This window comes from Zerene cesonia, chromosome Z (assembly GCF_012273895.1).
Source record: "Zerene cesonia ecotype Mississippi chromosome Z, Zerene_cesonia_1.1, whole genome shotgun sequence".
NCBI classification, from domain to species: Eukaryota; Metazoa; Arthropoda; class Insecta; order Lepidoptera; family Pieridae; genus Zerene; species Zerene cesonia.
In genome coordinates this window covers 2528701-2554756 of record NC_052122.1, presented here as the reverse complement: position 1 = coordinate 2554756, position 26056 = coordinate 2528701, and the positions used below count along the sequence as shown (strand labels likewise).

Genomic DNA, 26056 nt, shown 5'->3' with positions numbered 1-26056 from the left:
TAATTACAAGAGGTGATTTGACTGCTTTAAATTAAAACCATTCGTGGAGTTAATTTTCTAAAGAGGACAAAGGTGGGAGGGTGTAATATTATGTTTTAAAGAGTTCATTGTACTCTCTTGAGATGCAGCCTTCGCGGAGCACAGGTGTAGCTAACGAATGAATATTTATAACAGCACCTGTCGGATCGCAATTCCATAATACAGTTTTAATTAATATTTTAATAACTTTTAAATGTAATTTAAAACAATATTGTAATATTAAGAAGTTTTGCTTGTTGTGTTTGTATTGCAGATGAAAAAGTGGAGAGAGTCGATATTTCGTACAATCGGTATAATATTGATTGTGTTAATAGAGAAATCCATATCAAAATGATTTTGTAATTCAGAAGGATATATAAAAAATTAAAAGGTAAATAAAAGTGTGATTATGTGGCATCATAAAGGTTGACGATTATACAACACGAGATATCTTCTCTACTTTGTTGCACTCCTTACAATACTTACAAAGTAATGTATCTTATTTGGGTTTAGTATCTATCGTAAACTTAATACTATCCACACTTTCTACATACAGATCATTCTTCTTACAATCGATATATGTATATGCATCTATGCCATTATTATCATGCTTAGCATCCATACAAAATAATTAGCTGTAAATATACAGTTGTTATATTGTCTATGATTTCAATTAAGCGAGCAGGTAGGTGTACCTGTAATTTCTAATAATGGTTTATCGTTTAACCAAATATGGACTATGGATTCCAAATAATATTGTTAATTTAACCCGTTTCATTAAATAGTTTGATGAAGCAATAAATTCAAGTAATCACGTTACGAAAACAGCCAGTGTATAGCTCAAATTAGATCATTGTTATGTATGCGGTTGGCCATATTGTCAAACTAATTACAATGTTTATTGTTAGCGAAATTGCTTCTGTGTCTCACTCGATTGGAGATCTTGTTCAATTGTAACTAAACACGACTTATTGTCGCTATAAACATCAGGATTTGATTGAACATTATGCTTAATTTAGATTATAATTGTCATAAAGTTGCTGGCATATACTTTACCAATGTATTCGATAATTCGATGGAGAAATAATAAATCCATTGAATCGACAAATCAGTAAACTTTGCACGGAAACAGATTATAATGTATTGCTCTGCGCACCAAGACGGGAGTAACGATCCGATTAATAGAAGTTCCGATTTAATTAAAATTTTTCGTGTATTGCAAGATTTTCGATTTTGCATTTTTTTTATAATTATATCCAATATCTATATGGAGACATTGTTAAATTTCATTTTTGTTCCTGTAATAAAACTGTTTCAGAGAAATTTATCAAAGTTATTAAATTTATCAAAGTTATTAAATTCTGTATATTTATTGTGTTCGAGGTATACTTATTATTTAATGGAAATACAACCGTCGCGTCGACATTGCACGTTTTCGTTAGCATTTTACAATAAAACGTGATATCAATGGACGCACTTGGATTAAACATTTTCTGTTTTTGTTTTAAATACAACATCTACCATGTATTTACTTGGAATAATTATGTCTCTAAAGAAATCTACTGTTCAGTGAATATTGACACATTTGGAATAAATTGTATCTCAATGACAGGAAAAACATAATTTTTCAATATTTCTTTACTTCTTCATAAGATAAGTACTTAGACGATAGAATACTTAAATAAGTACCTTTATCTGCTCTCCAAAGCAATTTTCAAGACACTCAAAGGAATATAAAAGAAAATTGATTAATTTTGTTCCACTCCATTATAAGAGCACTAGGATATTGGATAACCAATCTGCGTCAAGCTGTAAAATGTTCAGTTTACGACTCAGTGTCATGTCGAAGACAGCTGTTGCATCGATATAAGTAAGCCTCTTGAGCCAGTGTGCTAGGCTGTTGAAACCATGTTGAAACGTAGGAATGATGTTTGTGACACTGACATAATCTTCAGTATTTACGAGAGGTAATATTTTGTAGTATCACACAATATGTTCTTTTACGTTTAATGTAAATTTATATTATTTTCATATAGGTACAGTAAATGTCATATTTTTATAATGTATCTTCTTTTCTTGTGTTTGATTTTACGCGATTATTATACATTTAGAAATAAAAAACTTTTTAACGGATTTTAAACGCGATTTATTCGTTAAAATGTTTTTAATTTCTAAATGTATCTTCTTATATTATTAAGATTAATATCTATATATTATTAAGATTAATTTTGTTTTAATGGAGGTGTGAACTTTGAGGATATTAAATAAGGAATAGGCGTAAATTATACAATGGCATAGTAATTTTATTATTCACTTATTTTCGTAAATTTCCTTCCATTTTTCTTATCATTATAAATTATAATTGATAAAGATTGTACAACAAATTACTTCAGGTTATTCATATATACGTGTTACTTTATTTTTAAAGGTAAATCAATCATTAGATTAATAAGTTCATCGGAAGTTTCCGTTTCATTTGATTTAAAAGGAAAGGGAACACGGTAATATGTTTCGATTACCGGTGCCCGGCTTCGTTTGAATTGAAAAATGCCTGCATGTTCCGGCCGCCCCTTCAATTCTTTCTGTTTTGACGGTTCGTTTTTTTTGTTTCACTATAAATCTCTCATCCGATGCGATATCCGATGTAAATGTGTTTTAGATCTTTTTATTTTGGCGGGGAATGCTATTGGACTATGAAGAATTTTATTTAAAGCCAACTATTTTTTCGAATATGACGATAAAATTCTTTGGCACAAATGCCGGTTTCATAGAGCCGCTGTTTTGATCGGGTTAATTATCGTATAAAAGTGTCGTTTGATTTTGATTTGAATTTTTTATAAATCAAAGTAATAAGTGCAATGTGTTTTGAAAACTTAATTTAAATACGAAAACCGAAATTAAATATTGATGACTATTTATTATGAGTAGTGAGTTATTTTTAGTGGATATGGTTTTTTATATATGATTACTAGCTGCAGCCGGCAAACGCTGTTCTGCCTTACTCTTATCGTTTAGTGGTATGAAAAATAGATGTTAGCCGATTCTCAGACCTACCCAATATGCTTACCAAATTTCAGAGGAATCGGTCAAGCCGTTTCGGAGGTGTATAGAGATTAACATTGTGACACGAGAATTTTATATATAAGGTATTAATAGTTTAATCGTACATATACTTATAATTGCGATTACTTAGGTTTTGAATGATAAAGACAAGGCAGAAAGAGACAAAATTGCGGCCCATCCGCAGACTGTATTATTTTTTTGTTTTATTTCCTGTCGCCTCTTAATCGGGCGTTGTTTGTGCAAGCGATTAGTTTCTTCGCTTCGGATGTCAGTTCTATTATGTCGATTTGCAGACTAAATTTGTTAGCTTGATAATTATTAGTGATAGATGTGGCGTTTATTTGTTTAACGAGCGATGGGTTGATGGGGTGATATTACATGAAGATTAAAGCATGACATAATTGCTTTAATTATTAATGTGGAAAATTTCTAACTGTTCTTGAAATTTGAAGTGATTTATTGTTTGAGACGAATATCAATCTTCAGCTAAGCATATTTAAAATAAATGATCGCAGTTACCTAAACATCTTTTTGTCTGTATCGAAAGTATTAAGATTTCTGATATCAACTCAAAATAAGTTGGACAAAGTAGGTTGGACTCTTGAATTTTAATTGTTGCTTAAGTAATATATGATCCAACTACGAATAGGAACGTCAATGACCTTTGTCTATCCATTCACTATTCATAACACATAACAAATATCGCTTGAAAAACATTGAACGTTGAAATCCTTTTTGCTAAACTATCTATTTTATTTGGCCTCATATTTAAAAATGATCGTTATTGCTTAAAACATATTATAAAGTCGTTGAATCGATTCTATTTGTTTATGTTGCCTTTAATATTTAAGTAGAATATTTGAATTTGTTTTAATTATATCGAAACTCAAAACAAAGTCAAGTATTCAAAAATATATATACACTACGGCAAACTGGTCAATCATTCGTTTCTACACAAAGCAATAAATCTATCTTCTCCTTTATAAGATTAATCTTTGCCCAAAATTCAATAGAAGTACTATTATATAGAACAATAGCGTCAGAACAATTTAGCGTTAGATCTAGTGGGGTGTAACTAACGTCTCTTAACTGTGACCTCATCCCACAGCTTTACAAGTACAAATTTAACCCAGTTTGCAACGAAATGTATATAATAATGATCTTTTAAGTGATCCCTTGACTAACATGCGTTTTGAAGCTAATACTTTGAAATGTAAAAGTCAATTCTCATCCGAACGTAATGGACTACTGTTGCGTTATTTTTTAAAAGAATAAAAAAAGGAAAGGGTGGACAATGGACATCCTGTCTATTTAATGGTATAAGATTTGATTAATGATGTTTCCTTTATGAAATACCTATCTGAAGATTAATTAATTACTAGGTGTAACCGGCGACGTATAGATTAAGCTCCTTCCTGCCAATTTCCTCTACACAATGGCAGTAGGTATTGTAGACTTTGATCAACCAAAATCAGATATGTTGCTATGGTTAACGCATATCGTGCTTCTGTATAGAATTGCTTAACTTTAACTAAATTCGAATATCAAGCTTTATAGCTAATAGTTTTGAGTAGTTAGTGTATACACCGAGTTATATATCCAAAGATTTTATAAGAGTGCATGGCAACTCAAATGAAACTTTAATGAAGCTGATTTTCCGACAACTTTGACAAAATTCTGACGAATCTTCAGTGCAGAAGTAAAATAGCATGTGTAGAATTTTCGCATCCTAGGAAAGTGTTTTTATTCCTTGATTAGAACATGTAAACATACTCAACATATTGGAGAGTTTCCACTATTTCTTACCAATGAGAGAGTTTTCCTATAATAAATGGATGCTGAGAGATAAATACCTATGGCTTTACGATCCAGTGGGATACGATTGCATATGAACCATGCATATTGTAAAGGTTAACCTTAGCTTATATTCGAAACGTGTCCATTTACGAAATTGGAACTAAAAAGGTAAACGGGAAACATTTATGAATTATTTATAAAAGTGCTTCTTGCTTTCATAACTCTCAATGAAATTCTGCACTCTAGCGATTTAATTCTTCCGCCAATAAAGAATCTATTGTGTATTATTGATTCTTGAAAGAAATATAAAATGACTTGCCATTGTGTTATTAAATTTAAGCTAGCTTTTATAATACCACTTCAATTATAGAAAATGAAAAATCGTGCCTTTGTAAGGGCATTATTTTTGTAGGACGTCTTTATAAAAGGTATGGATTTTTTATCGTAAAAACGTAAAGATTTCTTTTCTTTATTTATTGTCCACATTTTAATTGGAACATTTTAAAAACAAAATTCTGGTTCGACTCCTTTTAAAGAAATTAAAATAGTTAATTAATCAACTGTAATGAACGATACTGTCGCACTTACAATTCTGTAGTCGTTCGTTATATACTAGAACTACATAATATACTGGCAGTAGACTTAGTATCACCATCGCAGTGAGCGCCTCAAGCCATTACCATAATTGTAACACATTACCTAATCAGTTTATCTATCAAGATACAAACGCCAGACTCAATAGGATTTGACACCGTGAATTCATGCATGTCTCTCTCAGAAATGATGAGTTATAAATGAGCTTGATGGTGTAATATATCATCTTTATTTACTGTATTAATTAAAGGCGATAGGCGAATAATTCCTGTTTAAATGAATGTGAAGAAAATGTGAAACTGAAATACAGTTTGCAGGAACTTCATCGGTCTCTTGGGCTACAAAACGATCTAGCTAGGATCGATTATACCGGATTGTATTATATTGATCCTACGTCTTCACAATGACACATTCTAACAAACTTTTGTGTTTATAAAATTAATTGTATTACTTTAACTTTAACGTATATAAATGATGTGAAATAATTGATCACTTCACGTGGAAACCTTCAAGAGAATTAAGCCTTCATACAAGATCAGGCTTCCGGTATCGTATGAATATGTAAAGAAAGTCTATACTAGCTATTGAGAAGGATTGGTGCGAAGCCGAAACACAATCGAATTTCGGTTTTGCTGGTACCGAACGTATGATCTGTATAATTAGTGTAGATGTGAATGCCCGTAAACTCTGGCTGGAGGGTACAATATCCGATCCGTTTGATACACGATTCGCCGGTATTGTCAATCGAATGCTAATACACTTCTGCTGCATAGTGAATTAGATTTGAATGCCATAGGACTTTTGTTTCCAATATGCTTTGTATGGGATCTAATTTCAGCTAATTAATTGGCGTTGGGACTTTTATTAAACAGGTTTCGAAGTTGAAACGATAAAACGATATGCGTTGTTTCTTTGCTTTTTAGTTGCTTATGAAGCGGTATTGTTCATACGGTGTAACTTGCTGTTTTTTTTAATTACCCTAACAAATTAATTAATCAAAGTTGAGAATTCATCTGAAGATGCAGTCGAAACTATTTCAATTATAAAAGTGATCCATTAAGATGAAGAAAAAGGAGAAAAAGAAGAAAATTTATTTCATGAATATTTTTCGCTGTATTAAAATATAGTGTGTTCTACTTAATATTTTTAAAGCAGATTTATTTGTCAGAGACGAATACTTTTTCTATAATGTATTCTACATGTAATGCATTGAAAGAAAGCTTTAAAAAAAACTAGTATAAGACCTTTTCAAATCAACGAAAGTATTTAACTTAGTGCATCAGCGCCGTCACCATCCTCTCTATTGTCACACAATTTTCAAAAATCCAACAAAATACTATGCACAATAAAACATTCCGGTCGAAAGCACCAAGCGACTGCACGCGCTCTACATCCAAAGCAAACACTTTATTTGACACCGTGAAGTGTAAATAACGAATGGAAATTCAATTCCGGTAATAACAGAGTGTAATATCTGTCCGCAGAATCGGAGCGGACAGACGAAATGATGTCCAACAATGGCGGGATCAGTAATCGAACATGAAGCGTTTGGTTTGGAAATCTCAATTAAGGGGCTGTTAACTCGCGTTACCCTTGTTTGAGCTGTCATCACAGGGCAGCTTACGGCGCCCTGTGTGTCCACGTTCTATTCATGAAGGTACGGTTCACCTATTGTGATAACGTACTGAATGCCTGGATGAATCGTTTCGCTCCCTTAGGTTATTTGAAAGTATCGTAAAGAAAAACAGCCTATTGTTTGCAGCGTAGACGAGGTTTTAGTAACTTTCACTGATGCGTCATAATAAGTGGCTATAATAGGAAGTATTAATATGGTTTGATCTACCTGCAAACGTTTTAAGACGTTGAAAAAGTTACAGTAACACAGTACAAATATGGATTCGTAAATAGTAACATTTAAATTCATTTTGCTTGTAGAGATACAGGCTTATAAAAATAAAATATATATATAGTTTTATTATTCATCTTTTTTCGTCTTATTAGGAAATACTAGCTGTGACCCGCGGTTGAAACCGCGTAAGTCCGTATCCCGTAGGAATATCGGTATAAAAAGTGCCTATATGTTATTTCAGTTGTCCAGCTATCTACGAAGCAAAATAGTATTATTTTTCACTAATAGATGTCAGGAAAAAAACACGAATATGACATTTTCTAAAAAAAATTCCTAGCTCGTTGGAGCCGATTCCGAGATTCCAATTATATATATATATACAAGAATTGCTCGTTTAAAGGTATAAGATATATATTCCCGTCCTAAACCTAAGTTAAACCTAACTAAATCTAACCACCAGCTCCGTTGCGAACATAAAAAAGCTCTAGAGTTATGATACAAACTGGACATGCAGAACTAATACATAGCTTCATATGAATTAAACTTCTTTAAATTTGAACGTGACCCAAAAATATAAACGGGATAAATACGGCGAACAACAGCGCTCATTATATATTAACCACCAATTGGCTTGTTTGGCGTCCGGACGCGGATCCTACGGGAAATCAACCTGCCCTTCATAAAGTAAAACGCCAGTATTTCTATCGGCTGCGCTGTTTACAAATGAATAGTAAATGGTCTATGAAATGGGTCATCATTTTTAAGATTCGGTTTCATATAACCGGCCATACATGTGATAAGTTTTAGTGTCAATTGATTTTGTTTTATCGCGTACCAATTTATTTAACTTACGATATTTATATCAATTGGTCTCAAAACCATGTATTTAGCTGTGAACGTCGAGCGCCGGCATGTGACAAACACTCTTCTGAATGTTCCATTGCAGTACTTTCGTTTTTTATTTATTATTTGGCAACGCCTTTCATCACACACACTTCACAATAAAATCCATTTCCATAAAACATTTTAGTACACGCACACTACGAACATTTTAAGTTTTTTTTGTCTAGGTTTCTGAATGCGCGCAGCACACCTTTGCTGTTATGAAAATTTATTTATGAACGGAAATAGTTAACTGTTTAGTTAACTGGATTAAAGAAAACACGGGAAAGCTTTAAAAGTCGAACTATTGTGACAATTTAAACCGAACTGAGTTCACAGAAATAAAAGTATCCATACCTGAACGCAAAAGTTATCTTTTTAATTTTGTGCGCGTTTCGATCTGAAATGTAGTCGTTAATTGTGTTATAACTTCGCAACCGGCACGATTTGCCGATAAAAATTGCAAAGAAAGTAAGAAACTAAGAATGTTTATTAAGTTGGCAACCAGATTTTATTTTTAAAACGATGTTGCCCTTTATATAGGAGTATGAAGACATTTAAAGACTTATATAATTATTAACTTTTTTAAGTAAATCGCCAGATTATAAACATATTAATATCTCTGTGAGTTACAAAAAAATAAACTAGATTTAAAATAGATTAGGCATAGTAATATGTTCCCTATACAGAATGTACAAGCACATTCACGTGGAATATACTGTGGTATGTTTTGAGATACGCTGCATCTGGGAAGTAAACATCTAATCCTAGATACATATACCATGAGAAAGGAGGCTCAAGATCCCAATATCTAGTTTCATTGTTATCAATATCACGTTTGCAATACATTCGCAATAAATAAATGCATGTGTTAGATATACGATGAATGTTCTCACATAATTTGAAACGTAGGTATAAGTCAAAAGCGGATTAATCTCCCGTGTGGGGCGGACATCGATATTTGTTAATATTGAAGAGATTGGGAATATGTCAGAGACCGTTCTATTTTGCTATGCTATCAGCTCAGCTCATGTCTATCTATACGTGTATAATATATACGAGGTGGTCTTTGATAATGTCCAACCATAATGACTATCGCTTAACTTCCTTTGTACCAAAATTCAACCCGCTGCTTGGTGTATATGTGTGATTAAATTAAAGTGGGATGTTGAATATTAGTGTGAAAAGTTTGTTGTATATTATTATGATTCTCTAACCAATCTTGTATTATATAAGTTTAAAAAGGGTGAACTTGTATAGATACTTGTTACATATTTAGATAGTAGTAGTAAAAATTGGATTTTCAAAAGTATTATGTAATATAATATCTCTAAATTCTACAATAGAATGTTCAAGTTTGTAATTTTAAGTCTATTGTTTTAAAATGAACATTCTTCGGTTTATTATTAGCTTCGTTTTATACAAAACAAGAGAAAATACTACATAAACATTTTAAATCCAGAGATAATCTTGTCACTTCAGATTATATTGTACAAGACTTGAGAAAAACGGGACTTGGGAGTTAAATGAAAACTTCGCACGGGCGATGTCTGCAGATAGTAAGACAATTTAGTTTTCTTCATATTATATTATTACTAAAATCTCTGTGTATGTACATGAAATGGTAAAATAATAAATTTGCTTTTGTACGGCGTGAACGTGAAACTTTTAGCTGATTTTACGTCTCCAATAAAATAACAGGATGAATCGTATCGTAGTGGCACGATGTGCTAATATAGAGATCAAACCACAAGTAAACGAAAAATATGTGAAATATTATTTTGTAACAATAAACTAAATCGCCTTCTAATTGTCCTATATAATAATGAGACCACACCAAAGGCACAAACTTTCAAATAAAAAAATAATCATCAACATTCATACAGTAAAAGCTATAAGGTGAAAAAAAAAATCGAATTGAATACCTCTCCTCCCTTCAACCCTTCCTTTTTTACAGTCGGCTAAATATATAAAATAATTTTGAATTCTATTGACTTACATGTGAACGAAGCCTTTATGATTGAATAATTATGAGAAGATTTTTTATAATAATAGGACATGGAAAACGGATAACATAGAATAAATACTATGCTGATCTGCATCACAAGTGGTCTAGGACCAATAATCATAAACCAATAGCTTTCAATCAATTCTACACTCCAGTCAATCTTTGAATTATTAACGGATCATAATTAGACATTTAATTGATATTTTGATTAGTTGCGAGATAGATTAATTAATACCGTGTACCGTAACTGTAATGTAAATAGTTGCTCTGTGTAAATTGTGAGGAATGTCTTTATTGTAGATTAATTTTATTATTTATGACTTTACAAATAGTTGTTTGATAAATTGCTAATGTAGTGTTAATTTCATATGCTCTGTTCAGTAAGTAGCCTTTTCATCAGCCTGAATATAGTTTGATAGCAGCTTTAATTCAGTAGTTCTTGTGAGGAGTAAATATCAGTCCACATAAATGAAAGCAATTTTTGTAACCGTATCATAGAAGTCCCAATAATGAATTAGATTCACATCTAACATTAGTTATTAAGGTCTGTATAAGTCATTAATTAAATATATCTACTATATCTATACTAAAATCTGTTACATTTATGTAAAAGTCAGTACACGCAAGCGTGTCTTGTTAAAGTAAAAATACATTGTGCGTAATTATAAATGGTAAAAGTTGAAACAAACCGTTCAAAAGAGAAATCCTCATTATATCAGTTTATAGCAGATGAACCGAGTGCGGATTGATTGCAAAAAAACGCGATTAAAATTTTAATTGATATCATATACCAAGTCCGTGTGTTTAAGCAGAAATCGTCTGGATAATGAACCAGCTTCTATATTATGTAATTGTTCTTTCCTTTACATAATTTACTTTAATTTTATGTACGCTTTAAGAATAATTTTCGGACTATTTGCCGTTTTTCTTCAGTGACTAAAAGGCTTATGTGCAACCATTTAAAATATTATAATACGTTTTGGTGTTATGGAATATTTATAAATACAAGTGTGGACAACTCTTAAATCAGGAAAGATTAGACTTTGATTTTAAGAACAGCAAAAGCACATCCGCAAGCAATAATACATATTCGTAAGATAATGATAAAACATTATTATTCTGCTTCCCTAGTTTAAGCTATCACCAACTCTTAGAAGTACTTGGTAGTGGTAATATTGGGCATGCAGTGTTCTAACGAGTAATCACCTAATGGCATCTATCAGCACTTTGAGACGAACTCTGTAAATTCTTGGAATACCTTATAAACAAAGTTAGATGGTTTGGAGCTGGAAAACAGTATGAATGAAGTACCTAATGGATAGTATACGGATACTATTAATTCAAATTGGTCCAGCCTTTAAGGAAGAGTTCACATACGCACAAACTACAAGATAGCTTAATGTAGGAAATATATTTGTGGCTCTTCTAATCGTTAATATAATGACGAAAAACAATTTGAGTTAGGTCATACGTTAAATATAGGTACGTCTTGTCACCAACTTGTCACTCATATACCGTTCCCGAATAAATGTCTGTCACAGTAAATAGAATTCAATATCCTACTACATATTACATTATTCTTCAATTTTGAGTTTGTTTTAATTCGAAGTTCCCGTATCATTTTTGATTGTATAATCATTTAGTCTCGGTTTTAAAATCTACATTACTTACTTCTAAAAAAGTAGTAGGTAAATTGACAACAATTTACAGAACTATTATTTGAAATTATACGAAAACAACTCACACTTAAATGCTATTCTAAATAAACATTATTTTGCTATATAATGTGTTTGCTTAACGATATTAACGACATAGGCTGTTTATATACCCACATTAATATTTTCGAATTCCTCGAACGGATACATCACAATACGTAACAAATGATCCGATTTGTTACTATAAACGAGTAAATGTACCACGGCTGCTTTTGCTGACGACCCGAATATCCTGTCTACATTTTATCACATAAAGAAATATCACTTACATGGTGAATAATATCTGTGGCAGCATAGAAGCTCTCGTGCGGGTCCGCCCGTTTCATCATGTATGGCCGCGGGAATTCCGGATCTTCGCATATTTCTGTAACAAAATTATCTTATTACATAACGTTTTACGCTAATTAAATTCTTGTGTGTAATGATGAGTAACATTGTTTTAAATTCCGCGTCGTAATTAAAAACACTTGGTTGTTGTTGCTTGGTTTTTTTTTAGGAATTGAGTCCACATCGTGAAAAATTTGGGTGGTTGTTTAATACCGCAGGTTTGTTTTTATGAATATTAATTTTTATATACCTACTTGATTTTTGTGAATATTAATTTTTTCCATGTAGATGTCATCATCATTATCTCAGATCTTGGATATATACACAGATAGAACAAGGGAAATGATACAACGAAACTTATAAGTACCATATTAATACGCATCCACTGTAATCGATTCCGCATCGCTATAAAAAATATTCCCACAATGGGATAGTCAAATCACAGCTCAAAGTGATCTACAGACTCTTTACACGGTGCTCGTAAAGAATTGCCCCTATTTCATGGCAATGCATCTTTACAATACGCTACCGATTGAACAATGCGACTTTCCTATCGGAAGTCCGGCTTTTGTAACGAGCATTTTGCGTCTTTGAATCGTCTTTGCGAGGGAAACCAATGGTATTCTATAGCAAAAATATGAAATAAATAAAATAGAATAAAAAACTTTATCAACATGGATGAGAAACGTATCCATTGAGCATTTATTCATTTCATATTGCAAGAAAAATACGATTAATTAGGCGCCGTGAGAATCAGTAAGGGCAAGTAACGAACTATTGAGAAGAGACTAAAAGAGCACGGCGAGAGTGCTCGAAAAGGTAGTTGTAGTCAAGAGGCGTGTTGAGTATTGCACGGGTTAATTCAAGCTTCGTGAAAACATCGCGCTGGCTGCAAAGATGCTGGTTTTACTTAAAAGATGGTAATGTTTATTTGGAGACTGTTTGTAGTAAGACCAACCGCTTGTGTAGATTAACTGAAAATGCCAGTTAAGCTTCCAGTTTCACCACCGATTAGATGCGGTAAAAACAATAGACTTTTTGTTGTATAAATTTTAATTTTATATAAAGATTCATTCATATAATTAAATTACATCTCTCGAAAATATCGCGTACTTGTAAATGGCAAATTGAAATAAAAGTGAAAAAATTACATCTGTTCAGGACTTATTTTCAATTAAGGTCTAACCCCGGCAATGTTTCGCAGTGTGCGTTTATATTTACTTTTGTTTCATTTCGTTCCTGAGGCAAAATGCCCACAAGGTATTTAATATACGTATAGCCGGGTAGATGAAAACGGAATGATCTTTTTGTTATATTATGTTTTAATTGAAACGAGCATTTGCAACGATGAAATGTTTCGTATTAGGAATAACATTGAATAAAAAATACGTTTACTTTATATATAACGGAATTAAGTAAATTTTCCTTACCATTGTATTCGTTTTGATCATGATTTTCACGTTTCTGTCGTCCTAATGTTTCTCGCCATATGTTGTATGGTTCACGATAATCCTCATCGACGACAGCCGGACTGCTAAAAATATTTTTCACAATGATACAAAGTTCTGCATTGAAATAATTATTAAATAAAAAATAACAATAATTTAAAACTTACCGTAGCATATGTATAGGCGGGCAATTCGCTAAAGCTAATGCGAGTCGTGGCGCTCTTCGATTGTTTCTGGCATTACTTCGCAAGGAGGGACAGAATGGTTTTTTCAGCATGTTTGGAATTCGCCTCCTCGCTCGCTTAGTGACAAGAATAGCTGTGGCTGCGATGAATGCGCCTCCCCCAACTATCGCCCCGCAGGCGAGACCCACAGATACTTTCAGTGAAGAATTGCGTTTCTTTCTAGATGTCGGAGGAGTATCCGTCCTATAGTATTCATCTAGGAATTCTGTAGATTGATTCACGACCGTTGAAACTGTAACAATGACATTACTTATAGTGAAAGCTTCACATTTTATGCGATATTTTAATTTATTATGGTCTACGTTAAAAAATATGGCTAAGTGCAATTTAACTTGAGAGTATTGAGTGAAGGAAAACAGTGCCCGTCTAAGGTTAAGACAAAGCGACGTAATGAATAGGTGTCGAGCGCAGAGCTAATTGTTGTTCTACAATGGGACGGAGCCAACTTAGGAACCAGATGAGTTTTGTGCGGAGCAGAAGGTTCCGGAACGTCGTATTTTATTTGCTGCGCTTTCTGATTCATTGTAAATCCACCGTTAATGGTTGAGCTAATGATAGTCATCGTATATTTTGATGCAGCTTTGTAGAGTCCGTTACATTAGATGTTATTTAGAGTCATAAAACAAGGAAGTTTGCATCAACATCAGTTAATTATGATAAACTTACAAGCAATAAAGAATCTCAGTTTGCATAGCAAGAGTAAATGACAAGAAAAGTTAAACAATGCCGCCATTAGCAAACTTATTGCAATAATTTGTCTTTCCCGAGTTAATAAAGAGTAAGGTTCGTTAGCCGTTATAAATTGTCGCGTCAGCCTTTAAATAGCCGGGAATGCTAAATCTAGTAGAGTCGTTAGTTAGTGTGTCAAACTAGTAAAACTAGGTTTAAGCCTAAGGTGAGAGGAGATGGCTGCGTGCCAAAGTCACTGTGTCTATGTGCCAAGAGTCAGCTAATACTGTGCTGATTTCTAATTGTGTTGTAAACTAAACTTCGAACCGCTTTCTTGGCCTGGTGTGGTATTTGCATTACAATCAGGTCGAACTTTTGCGAGCACCATCGTAGATATAGATATTGGAAATGTTTTTCATATAAAATAGCAGCGTTTACTAAATTTTGATAAGTACTTACCGTAAAGGTTAAAAAAAATTGTTTAAAAAATGTGTCCATATGTATATATATATTGCGTTTATTCTTCTAAATTTCTCCACAAAAATGATCTCGCCTTCTACAAAATATACTAGACCTACTTTCGTTTAGTTATTATGATACTTATTACAACAAAGAAGACCTATGTTTTTAATATTATTGAGTAATACGTTGCTTGTTGTACTTGCAGTCAAAAATAAATTGTTTATATAACCAACCAATGTACAATATAATATTGTTTAAGAATTATCGTATAGTAACGTGGTAGCAGCCTCTAATAAAAGCAAACTTATTGCAGCAACTATTATGTTGGGAGATGAATGAGGTCCAAAAGCCCCTAGGCATATCCACGCTCCCAATGCAAACTTGTAAAATAGTTTTAATGACTAATTGCTCTTGGGTTTTGATCTTATTTATGAACGCACGTATCGCCAGTAACAACTACTAGAATTGTTTTGATAGATAATACTATCAAGAGACATTAACTAGGAAATTGTCATTCTACTAATATTATAACGAGAAACTTTGTAAGTATGGATGTATGCATGTTTGTTACTCTTTCAAAAAAAAAAAAAACAGCTATCTGTATGTATATAGTATGAAAGAGATCTGCATATAGTACGTATGCAGAGATCTACATAAAGTATATATGCAGATATTTGCTTTCAAATGGACTAAAGTCAAATGTCATCGTGAGATCCAATGAACTACACTCTACACCGTAACGGCAGTGATGGCATGCGGTTTCTGTATATTATTTATTATGGACCTGCATTTAAATACACTTCATACTTAGTTTTGTGGGTATGGAAAAAAACCTAAAAACAAGCTTGATTTTCTCATATCCATGCCAATTTCTGTGTCAAATACAATACACAGTAAAGCAAAAAAGTGCACAGGCTCATTCATATGAAGATTAAAAATTCTAATATACGATGGAGCCGTGGTTTGTTCAAAGCTTTCGTGGTGTCTGAAAATTTGATTCTGAGCCAACCCAAAGGTGCGGCACACATTTCATCTTCGTAAATCTGAACCTCACAAAGCGTAATTAGTAAACACACTACCATAGAAGGTCTTATCTTAGATCCATTATGCCCGTATCTAAACTAATTGTTTGAGTAATGAATCCTAAGCTCACATAACTAATATTTTCTTTTACGGGAAAAATATGTGATATTCTCCAAATATTGTCGTATAAGATGGAAATTTGGTGAATATATTAAACACTAGATTACACAAAACACGCTTAAAATACGCCTTGTATTTAGTATAACTATTATATGTAATATATACATATACGTATTTTTAATGTAATAGGGTCAACTGCGCCAGTGGTTTACCTGATGGTAAGCAATCACCACCGCCCAAAAATTTTAGAGGAAAGAAAAAAGTAAAAAGCGTTGTCCGTTTTTAAGGGGTCAAGGATAAGGAAAGGGTTAACGGTGGGAATAAAGTTAACTGCTCTATCGTGTTAATTATTAAATCATATGTTTTCCCAAAACTCCCATGACTCGTAGTCTTCATATTATAATTATAATAATATATATTAAACTATAATGTAGGTTATTTGGATCCGCTTTTTCAGCTCGTAATTAGAGCCCATTGTGACAGTTATAAGGTTTCTAATTGGAACAGATTATACAACATTGCAGACTCGGTTAAGCGGTAATCTTAGCGATCAATTAAAAATGTGCAAACGAATTTCGACACTAAGAACATGTAAAATTATTCAATTTTGGCTTATTTAGATAGGGTAAAAGCGAAAATTTTATGCTGTAAAATTCTTTAATACAGGAATACAATAGTGCATGAGATTGTATGTAGCGCTTGTTACAATGTTGTATATCTTTCGTGAAAAGGTAAGTGTGCTAACCTTTTAGAATTTCTTCGCTTTTAAAAGAAAATCGCTGTTATGCGTTTTTAAATTTTTATGTATTAATAATGGTATACGTATTTTATATTGTTCGGAAACAATTTACATCATAACCCTTTTTCAATTCAAAACTATTATTTGCTTATCTGAAAACACGTTTTAAGCGGTAAACAATCGGACCGTATACATTATTATTTATAGAATGAAAGATAATTCATACTAATAGGATTTGATTAATCGCGATCAAAAATTCGTTTTAATTACAAGTTCCCCATTCGGCGGATGGCGATTTATCACTTAAGGGGCGATTTCCTAAAGCTATGGATTAATTAGAGAAAGATAAAATTTGTGAAATTGCTTGAGGCTCGCGAGTGCTCGGAACAGATAAGGAACCTCGATGAGAATGGATCTATTAGCGTGCCTCACTTTGAAGCCTCTTTTTGTTCCAATAATCTGATTGTTTCTTAATAGTTGTTCAACTTTAGCGGAATTCCGCTCGGCTTATGTGCTTATCAGAAACTTAAGGCCTTCACATACAGTTAATTTGGTAAAAGGCATGGTATTAAATAACAGATTTACGGAGCTTAGACGTATGTTTCGAAAGTTTTACTAGCAATGCTGTTCGTTCAAGGAAATAGAAGAAGGGAGATACAACAGTGTGTAAAAGTTATGTTTCTATTTATTTAACGAATTACGGATTAAATATTCCATTATCAGAAGATAATTCGAAGCGGTCTTTCATTACGTTAATTGTTATGTTTCAGCATCATTAGCCCATATGGTCCCACTGCTGAGACACAGGCCTCCTATGAGGGTTCAGGCCAGAATCCACCAGGCTAGCCAAGTGCGGGTTGGCATATGTCACATGTGGTCGAACTTTTGATTCTTGGACATGCCCATTTTCTCACGATGTTTTCCTTCACCCTTTCGCGCAGTGGTAATGTTACACATGCGCAGATAAATTGAAATATCAATATATTTTCTGTACTCTCACCTGGTCTCGAACCCCAACTTGCCAATTTTTAGTCCGAGGTCCTCCCCATTCAGCCATCACGGCTATTATTATATTTACAAATAAATATTATAATTGAACTTACTTGATCTAAAAGTGACTTCACTAATCAAGATCCACTCGTGCTGAAACTTGAGTTTCATCATAATGTGCTTAGCGGTTTTGTTCTCCAGATCTATGTGAATAGTGCGGGCATGTTCGGAAACTTTATCTTGTTTAGGTTCGTAGGATATATAGTCCTCCTGCCAACGTTCCCCTTCCAGTGAGAAGTACACTTCTGCTTCTTTGAAAAGCTGTTGGTAAAAGTAAGACGTATGTGATACGAATTCAGTACACAGAATCATCTAAGTTAAAATGAGCTTCAAAATTCCAGAGCTGCTTTAGCTCAAATTAAAAAAAACGTAATCCCTATAGATACATACCTGTACATCTTTTGTGAACATGTTGTTCGTATGTATATCTACATATTGGAATAGTCTCGTATCAGTGAAGTTGAAGGTGATCTCGACTTCGTCATCCACCAGCATCGTCTTGTTCCAGCCCACCCAACGTGTTCCTGAAATAGAACTTCAGTAACTCTTGTTAACCAACACCAGCGTACAACGGAAGTCAGTCTTACCTTGAGTGTCCAACGGATCAGGCAGCTCGAAGTCATTCGGGCCAAAGAGAGAGTCAGAAATTTGACCAAGGCCGTCGACGAGTTTCGAGCCGCGAACAACACCGTCGTAAGATAGGTCTTCGAATCGAGCACCACCAGTCATGGCCTGCATGTCGCCACCTTTTGGCGCCGCATACGCAACAAGCGCCTCTGAAGAAATATAACATTATGAAACCCCCACTAAGATACCCAAAATGCCCAGCCAAAAAAAGTTATTAAAACATTTAAATTACGTGAATAACCATAGAATAAAATACATTCGCGTAAACATCGCATTGCAGGTCCCAGGACACGCCAGCTATTAAATATCCATGCTTGTTGTACCTACGTTTCCATCGACATCCGTATAGTTCAACTCTCATACACGCGGTCCGAGGATGGGCTGCGTAGGGAAAGAACCGGACCTTTGAAGCCACAAAAGGAGCCTCTAATGTCGTTTTTCTTGGAGTGTACGTGTTGCTGTTGCCAGGGAGAAGCTGTGAAGGAAGAATCTCTAAGTAAATGAGGAAATTGTAATTTGGTTGTAAGTAATCAACAATAATAACACATTTAAAATGTATCTCAACTTCCATAATAATTACAATTTACCTAAATAAACACAGAAATCGATACCTTTCCTCGTGCTAGTAACAGAACATAAAATATTTTGGAAATGTAAACCTCATAATTTAATTTCAAATATTAGTGTTCCCGTCTAGATTCGAGAATTTCTCGCAGAGAACAGTTTCTACGTCCGTAATAAATTGAATATTCAAAATCAGGGTCGTAGCTTGTAATTTGTATGTGAACCAGGGCTTAGGGTTTCCAGACGCATCGGGACTAATTTGGTAAGAAGATCCTTGCAAACTGAGCTCAAACTTATGTGTAACCGCGTATGTGAATAGTTCGATAACTATTAGCAGTAGTGCTGAGCAAAGGGTTCTAATGTGTAAAGTTTTCGCGTTCAGACTAGTTTATTAGTATATAGTAAATGAAAACCGTAAAGAAACTAGGAGACTAATTATGAGTACAAAGGACAAAGGCTTGTTGAAAATTTTTCTTTTTTTTCTTATATATTCTCAGAAGAAATCCTTAGAATAAATTCTTTATTGTTGTTTAATCTGTGTTCTAATTTGTTCTATTACTACTGTTCATTGAAATTATTCAATATGACTTAACACGTTGACTTTAAGGTATTTCAGAGCATAAATGCAATTACAAAATTCTTTCATACTCGTCCTATTTTATGAAAATTTTAAAAAGATGTAAAAATATTACAATTATAACAATTTAGTATTGTTTCTGTACCATACGCGATCACTAGAGAGAGGCCCAGCTTCTATATAATGCATGATCATTATTTTCTCGGTCTAGTCTAATAGACTGAAAGAAAACTTCTTATTTCCACGTGTTAAAATTTACATATTAACGCTGAGTAACATTCCATGTAGCGAGGGCTTGTAATTCGAATTAATGTAGAATCATAAATGCAAAACTTGAAGTGCAAAGGACAATAAAACGCAATTATAATACTCGCTTTATGTGGCAGGAGACTTTCGCAACAGATAATTAACGGTTAATGACTTTTATGGTAATTATGTCATTTGTTTATATCATCAAGCTTAATATTTTTCAGCATATCTTTTTCTAAACGTTCTTAAAAAAAAGTGAATTTTACATTTATATTTTATAATTATAATCGTAATTATACATTTATTAGCAATCCTGTTACTCAAATTAGGTCATCTTTACAGCACCAATACCTAAACAACAATTTTATACCATAACTTCAACTAAAACACATATTTAATAAGCTTAATTATTAACTTAATTATTAAATTAAATTTGAGATACTCACTCTGCTGCCATTGAAGTCTTTATGTTTGACCCAACGGTTGAGCGCCTCACGCCAGTACTCTACGGAGTAACTTTCCACGAATTCAACTCCAACAGAGTTTGCGAATCTGCCTTGTGATTCTGTTGCCGTAATCAAGTATTCATCACGAAGATCTATTTCTAAGTATTGGCGGCTGTGCGGTGATATCAGGCCGTTTGGACACCAGGCACCGCCGCGAATTTCAGTCCGAATTCTAATAAAAGTGGAGTAAAATCATGATTGATATATATAATAAAAATATGATACATAACAAATATATAAATGGGATCACCGAGCGCTCTACGTTATAGCCATGGTACAGTGTAGTACGCGGGTTTGAATCTTTCATCGAATTTGTCTTTAAATTCAGTGGACATTAATTTTTCAAGGGATATATAAATTGTTATGCATGTTTTTGTATGCAACTACAGATATTAGATATTAGTTAGAAGTTATTGAAGAAGAAAAGTTATTATATATGTAAAATGAAATCAAAATTCAAGTCACACTTGGGCCGAGTTTCGACGGGGCTTGATAAATCGACTTGTCATTGGAAGTATCACTTTCCGTAAGAACAAACATACATTTGCTGTTAAACATAAGTAATGGTTTGTTCTCGCACATCTTTATGTTTGAATTTCTGATATGGCCACTATTTTCCGTTCTATTCTATTTCTGTTTTGTTGTTGGTTTTAAATACATATTTAAATTATTTTTAAACGTGTTTCTTTGTGGTCCCTTTACGCGGAGGACTATGAAATTTAGTACACTTATACTTCATATAGAGAAGCATATTACTTTAAAAAAATGCAAAAATAACATATTAAATCAATAAAGAAAAACATAACATATACAACCATGCATTATATTAATTGGATCCAGCACTTATTATAATATTATTTTAATTAAAAACATCTAAAAAGTGAGGTCTAAATTGTTTTGTTAGGCAACTCTTTAAACTGGGCTTCGGGGCTATAAGACTAAACTGTTTATTGTTGAAAATACTACTTTAAACATAAAATATAATATTATATATAAAATGAATGCTAAGTATTAACTGTATTTAAAACAGCATTTAGTTACTAAATGTAATTAGACCAGAGCCAAGTTATTCCATCTAGTTTATAAGCGAAATTATTCAAATGTTTCTCTAAAAGAATTTGTATTCCACTTCAACTGTTATTTCAAAACTGTGACTACATAAATGTAAACGAAAGGCCTTAAAGTTTCGTTATTTTTATTTGCTAGGTTGCTTAAACTTAATACTTCTAATATCAGTAAGAGTTTACTAATACAGCTGCAAACAATATTAATGATAAAAATTACGCTAAAAATAATGCATCAGTTTTAAACCTTAGATTATTATCAGCTATCTTAAGGATCACCATTGGCGAGTACTGTTACCGAATTCATATGAAATATTTAAAATTCTGTTAGTGAATATCTCAATGAGCGTACAGTTTTCCCTCCATTGTCTCGCTGGGCTTATGCGGGCTTACGAGCCGAATGTGAAACCGGTTGTTAATTGTTTGAACTAAGTATGAACGTTTTGTGGCTGCGGGATTCACAATTATTGTAACAACACCGTCCTATTGTGTAGCCTTGTTAGAGAACAATAGCCGTTTAAATTATCAATATCGATTACGATGCAATTTGCTTTAGTTTAACGCCGTCTTGCGTTCTTGTTTAAATCAACCACAATAGACTTATAGCAGCTATTTCATAATTATGGCGAAGAGGATTAGGTTCCAGGCTTTGAATAGTTGTAGATGGAGCATTGCGGTGAATTACTGGAGGTTTTCTGTTCAATAGAATTCCATTATTTAAACGTGAATCTATTAAATTCTTATCGTTTTAAGTTATGCGCGCTGTTGGAAAGTTATTTTTTTTATTTCGCGGTATAATAAAGGTATGGAGATCGTTATGAAACGTGTTAATTAAATATATTTTTAGAGAAACGAGCATTAAGAGTGATCATTAAAATACGTATACAAATTTTATAGGAATAGCATATTTGAACATTAAAGAAGACAAAATATTTACCTTGAGCTCAAAGGTGAGACGCTCTGATCATAGCTGGAACTTGCTGACAGGGACTCGTTGGAGATCTTGCCATTTTCCATTCCCAGTGGTACCTGACAGCTTCCAACTTCAGCTGTAAGCAAATATATGATTAGCAGTAATACTTATTCAATACATAACTCTGTTAAAAAGCGAAGAGGAATAATTGAGTAATGAACGTATTTAGTTAAGGTACTGTACCCTATATTCACTTATTTATAACCTATAGTTTTGAAGAGACCCCATAAGCTGTTATATGAAAGATCGACGTGCTTTTAATACTTTTATAGCAGATATCATATCTGAAAAGTGCGTATTAGTAATGAGATTTACAAAAACTTTAGTTTAATTATATGCATTTAATACTTTATTTTAGTCCGCCATTTTAGATGCACTTTATTATTCTAACCACTACAGTTCAGCTTGCAAAGAAAATAATTGGGTATATTTCACGCACACTTATAAAATCTCATGCTGTCGTGATGCTGTTCTGGAATAATAATGGCGCTTCAATATAGCTGTATGCACTTTTGTATACTAATGTATATTACATAAGTATACTTATACATTTAAGATTTTCCTTACAACTCAAAATTTGTACGAGAATTCCCTTTCGATAACCAGTAATTTATTTATATGATTTAATTAATTGTGGTTCTAACAATCTACACGGTTGTGTATTTGTAGGTTTTCACGAAATGAGCTAGAATAATGATTTCAATAAAGAGAATTGAAATGAGCATGAACTTTTGACATAACGTGATTGCAAATTTCAACGCTTTTATTTTAAAATCACTTCTGCAAATGCTAAAAACACACGTGGAAGTTATTGTAATTCGTATATTATGTCTATTATACACCACATCCACCGATTGTTTTCATTTTGCTGTAGGTATTCTAATTTGTAAGTAAATAAGTGTGTATTTTTACATATTTAAGCTTTTCAACTAGTGTTTTAGAGTGAAAAGTGAAGCGTACTACCACACCCACCCACATAAAACTTTCCTTAATATTGTCAATACGATATATAGATAGATTAAGATTATTTGGATCTTGAGGTGCATATAAAGAGGGAGATAGAATATATTCTCTGTATCTCTTCATAGGATATATAGAGAATATATATAGGAATACTTTCAAAAAATGCTTATTGAAAATAAACAGATGTTAGAACATTCAGTAGATACTTTTTGTTCGTTAAGTGAATGATATATTTTGTGTTTCAATTTACGGGTTCAGTAGTTTCATTACTTAATGGTACAAAGGGTCTATAGGCCAATATAAGGTTGATACTATTCATTATTCGGCATCGATAGTGCAAACACTGAACTTACATCTGAAATAATTGTGCTCTTCATTCTTAACATTGTTACAATAGGTGTTGTAAATTTTATGTATTAATAACTGTAGACGATTGCTGGCATTGAAAGAATATTAATTGTGAAGAATTCAATCTTATTCTTACAGTTTTACGTAAATCTTTTTTTTTATGGTATAAATATTTAAGGGATTATATAGGTATGCTTATTGATAGATTACGACACAATCACATGTATAAATTTATATTAGGTATATGTACAATTCATCAATTGTATATCATGTTTATAAAGTGAAGGAGATGTTAAGTGAATTTGCGTTTCTTCACGCTCTGACTCCGCCGCCGTACACTTGTCAATGTAGTTTACAAAACTCAATTTCTTTATTCACCGACTGCATTTATACTTTGGAGTTTCTCGATCATTCAATTTATATGACGACGTAACGGGATGAACTCAAATATAACGTAATGTGAAATATTACTTTTCCATTTTCTAAGACATATTTGAGTTCCGACTTCATTTTTTATACATGTGGTTATTTTATTATTTTATAACCTCAACAAATCTGTTAAATATTTAGAGAGACTGCTGTCTTCCCGTGACCATGCTCGCTGTAAAGTGTTCGAAACGTCGGGTTAAAAATATAATGAATAAATCGCGTTGAAAATTCGTTAAAAAGTTTTAATTTCTAAATGTATAATACTCGCGAAAAATCAAACACAAGAAAATACTGTCTAATATTGTTGAGTGTTAACTTTTAAGAATTCTAACGTGTACCTAGAATTGATGGAAAATGTAGGAATGTTTACACTATATTCTCATAAATTTATATAGATTTCAAGCTAGTAGAGAACACAGTCATTTTGCACTGACGTTACTCGTTGGCAACACACCAAGCTGGTGTGAACGGACAACTTTACGTCATCAGCAACTATATGAAGCACTGTGTTTTCTTGTCGACTGTATTTTTATGATATATCCTTCGAAATGCTGCCTATTTTGTATTTTGTTGATAACTGGAAACTTATAAGTCACGTGGCACATGATATCAGAGAGACATTAAAACCGGTACCAGGCTGATAGATATAGCTCAATCAAAAACAAGGAAGTATATCACCGTCTGTGGGGTATATCCCATACATATACTTCCTCTTTTTGTTAGTGGAAAGCAGTAACTTAATAAACAAGCGTATTATCATATTTGATAATAAATATTGTCTTCGAGACGGCGATATAAGGTTGCGGATTGGTTAATCTGATAAGTATTGCTTAATTATAAATTATAAACTCTTTTTGTATTAGTTAATCATCTCATCAACAAAAACCAGATAAATCGGCAGAGATTATAAACAGTTAAGAAACATGCTTCTCGAATATTCAATTGTGATAAATAATTTATCAACAATGCGCATCAGTCTGCACTGTGAAGGGTGATTGGTTGTGGCTTTAACTCTTAATGGAAGCCGTAATCCTAATTACAGGTGCATTAACCAATGCTTAAATATATAATATAGTAGAATATAGTTCACAAATTTACAAAATTTTCAAATTTTTCTCATTATACGTAGGTAATTTAATGGGCAATTATTTACAAAGAATCGGTTTTCGGGGAAAAGGGAGTTTCAAACACACCAAAGTCTACAGCTTCTTTTAATGCAGATTCCGAAATGAATAAATAATATTGTCTATGGATATCCCTTGAAAATTTAGAATAAAATTTATATATTCAACGTTTATTTTAATACATGGTATATATATTGTGGGAAAGCGAACGTCCGAAATTTTGCTTATTTTCCTCCTTTTAATGAAATATAAACACAATATCGTGTATTTCGGCGGGACACAAAAGGAAAAATTCATATTCACATAAGCGGTATTTTTTTTAACATAATTTTTCTTTTCTGCCTTTTGTTCGAGATTTCTCGACACAAAATATTATTATTTAACAATGTTTAGTTACAGTTCCCTCTTATTTTCTTAAAAGGAAATTGAATAACATTTTTCTTCTGGAATCAAAGCGTATCTTATTGTTAGAATAATGAGATGCTACCTGACATTAAAAAAACAAACAAGGAATTCCCTATTTTAAAAAGTGACTAGAGATATAATATAGACCCATATTCAGACCCTTCATAAATACACAAACTTTGATAAAGTGTGAAATAGTAATGTCAATTAGCATGAGG

At 32.7% G+C, this 26056-nt stretch overlaps 1 protein-coding gene across 2 annotated transcripts in view; it reads right to left on the bottom strand.

The window, feature by feature from the left end:
• The window catches only part of LOC119835864 (discoidin domain-containing receptor 2-like), a 125228-nt gene that overhangs the window by 19586 nt on the left and 79586 nt on the right, over positions 1-26056 (bottom strand). Inside the window, exons 3-11 of one of the 2 annotated variants that reach the window (XM_038360917.1) lie at positions 22534-22645; positions 20473-20704; positions 18964-19111; positions 18597-18785; positions 18400-18533; positions 18063-18270; positions 13869-14178; positions 13684-13787; positions 12196-12290 (exon numbers count right to left, since the gene is read on the bottom strand). In XM_038360917.1, the coding sequence (XP_038216845.1) occupies positions 12196-12290; positions 13684-13787; positions 13869-14178; positions 18063-18270; positions 18400-18533; positions 18597-18785; positions 18964-19111; positions 20473-20704; positions 22534-22645 (1532 nt within the window). The remainder of the gene's footprint in view (positions 1-12195; positions 12291-13683; positions 13788-13868; positions 14179-18062; positions 18271-18399; positions 18534-18596; positions 18786-18963; positions 19112-20472; positions 20705-22533; positions 22646-26056) is intronic. The other variant, XM_038360918.1, reaches the window with a different exon arrangement.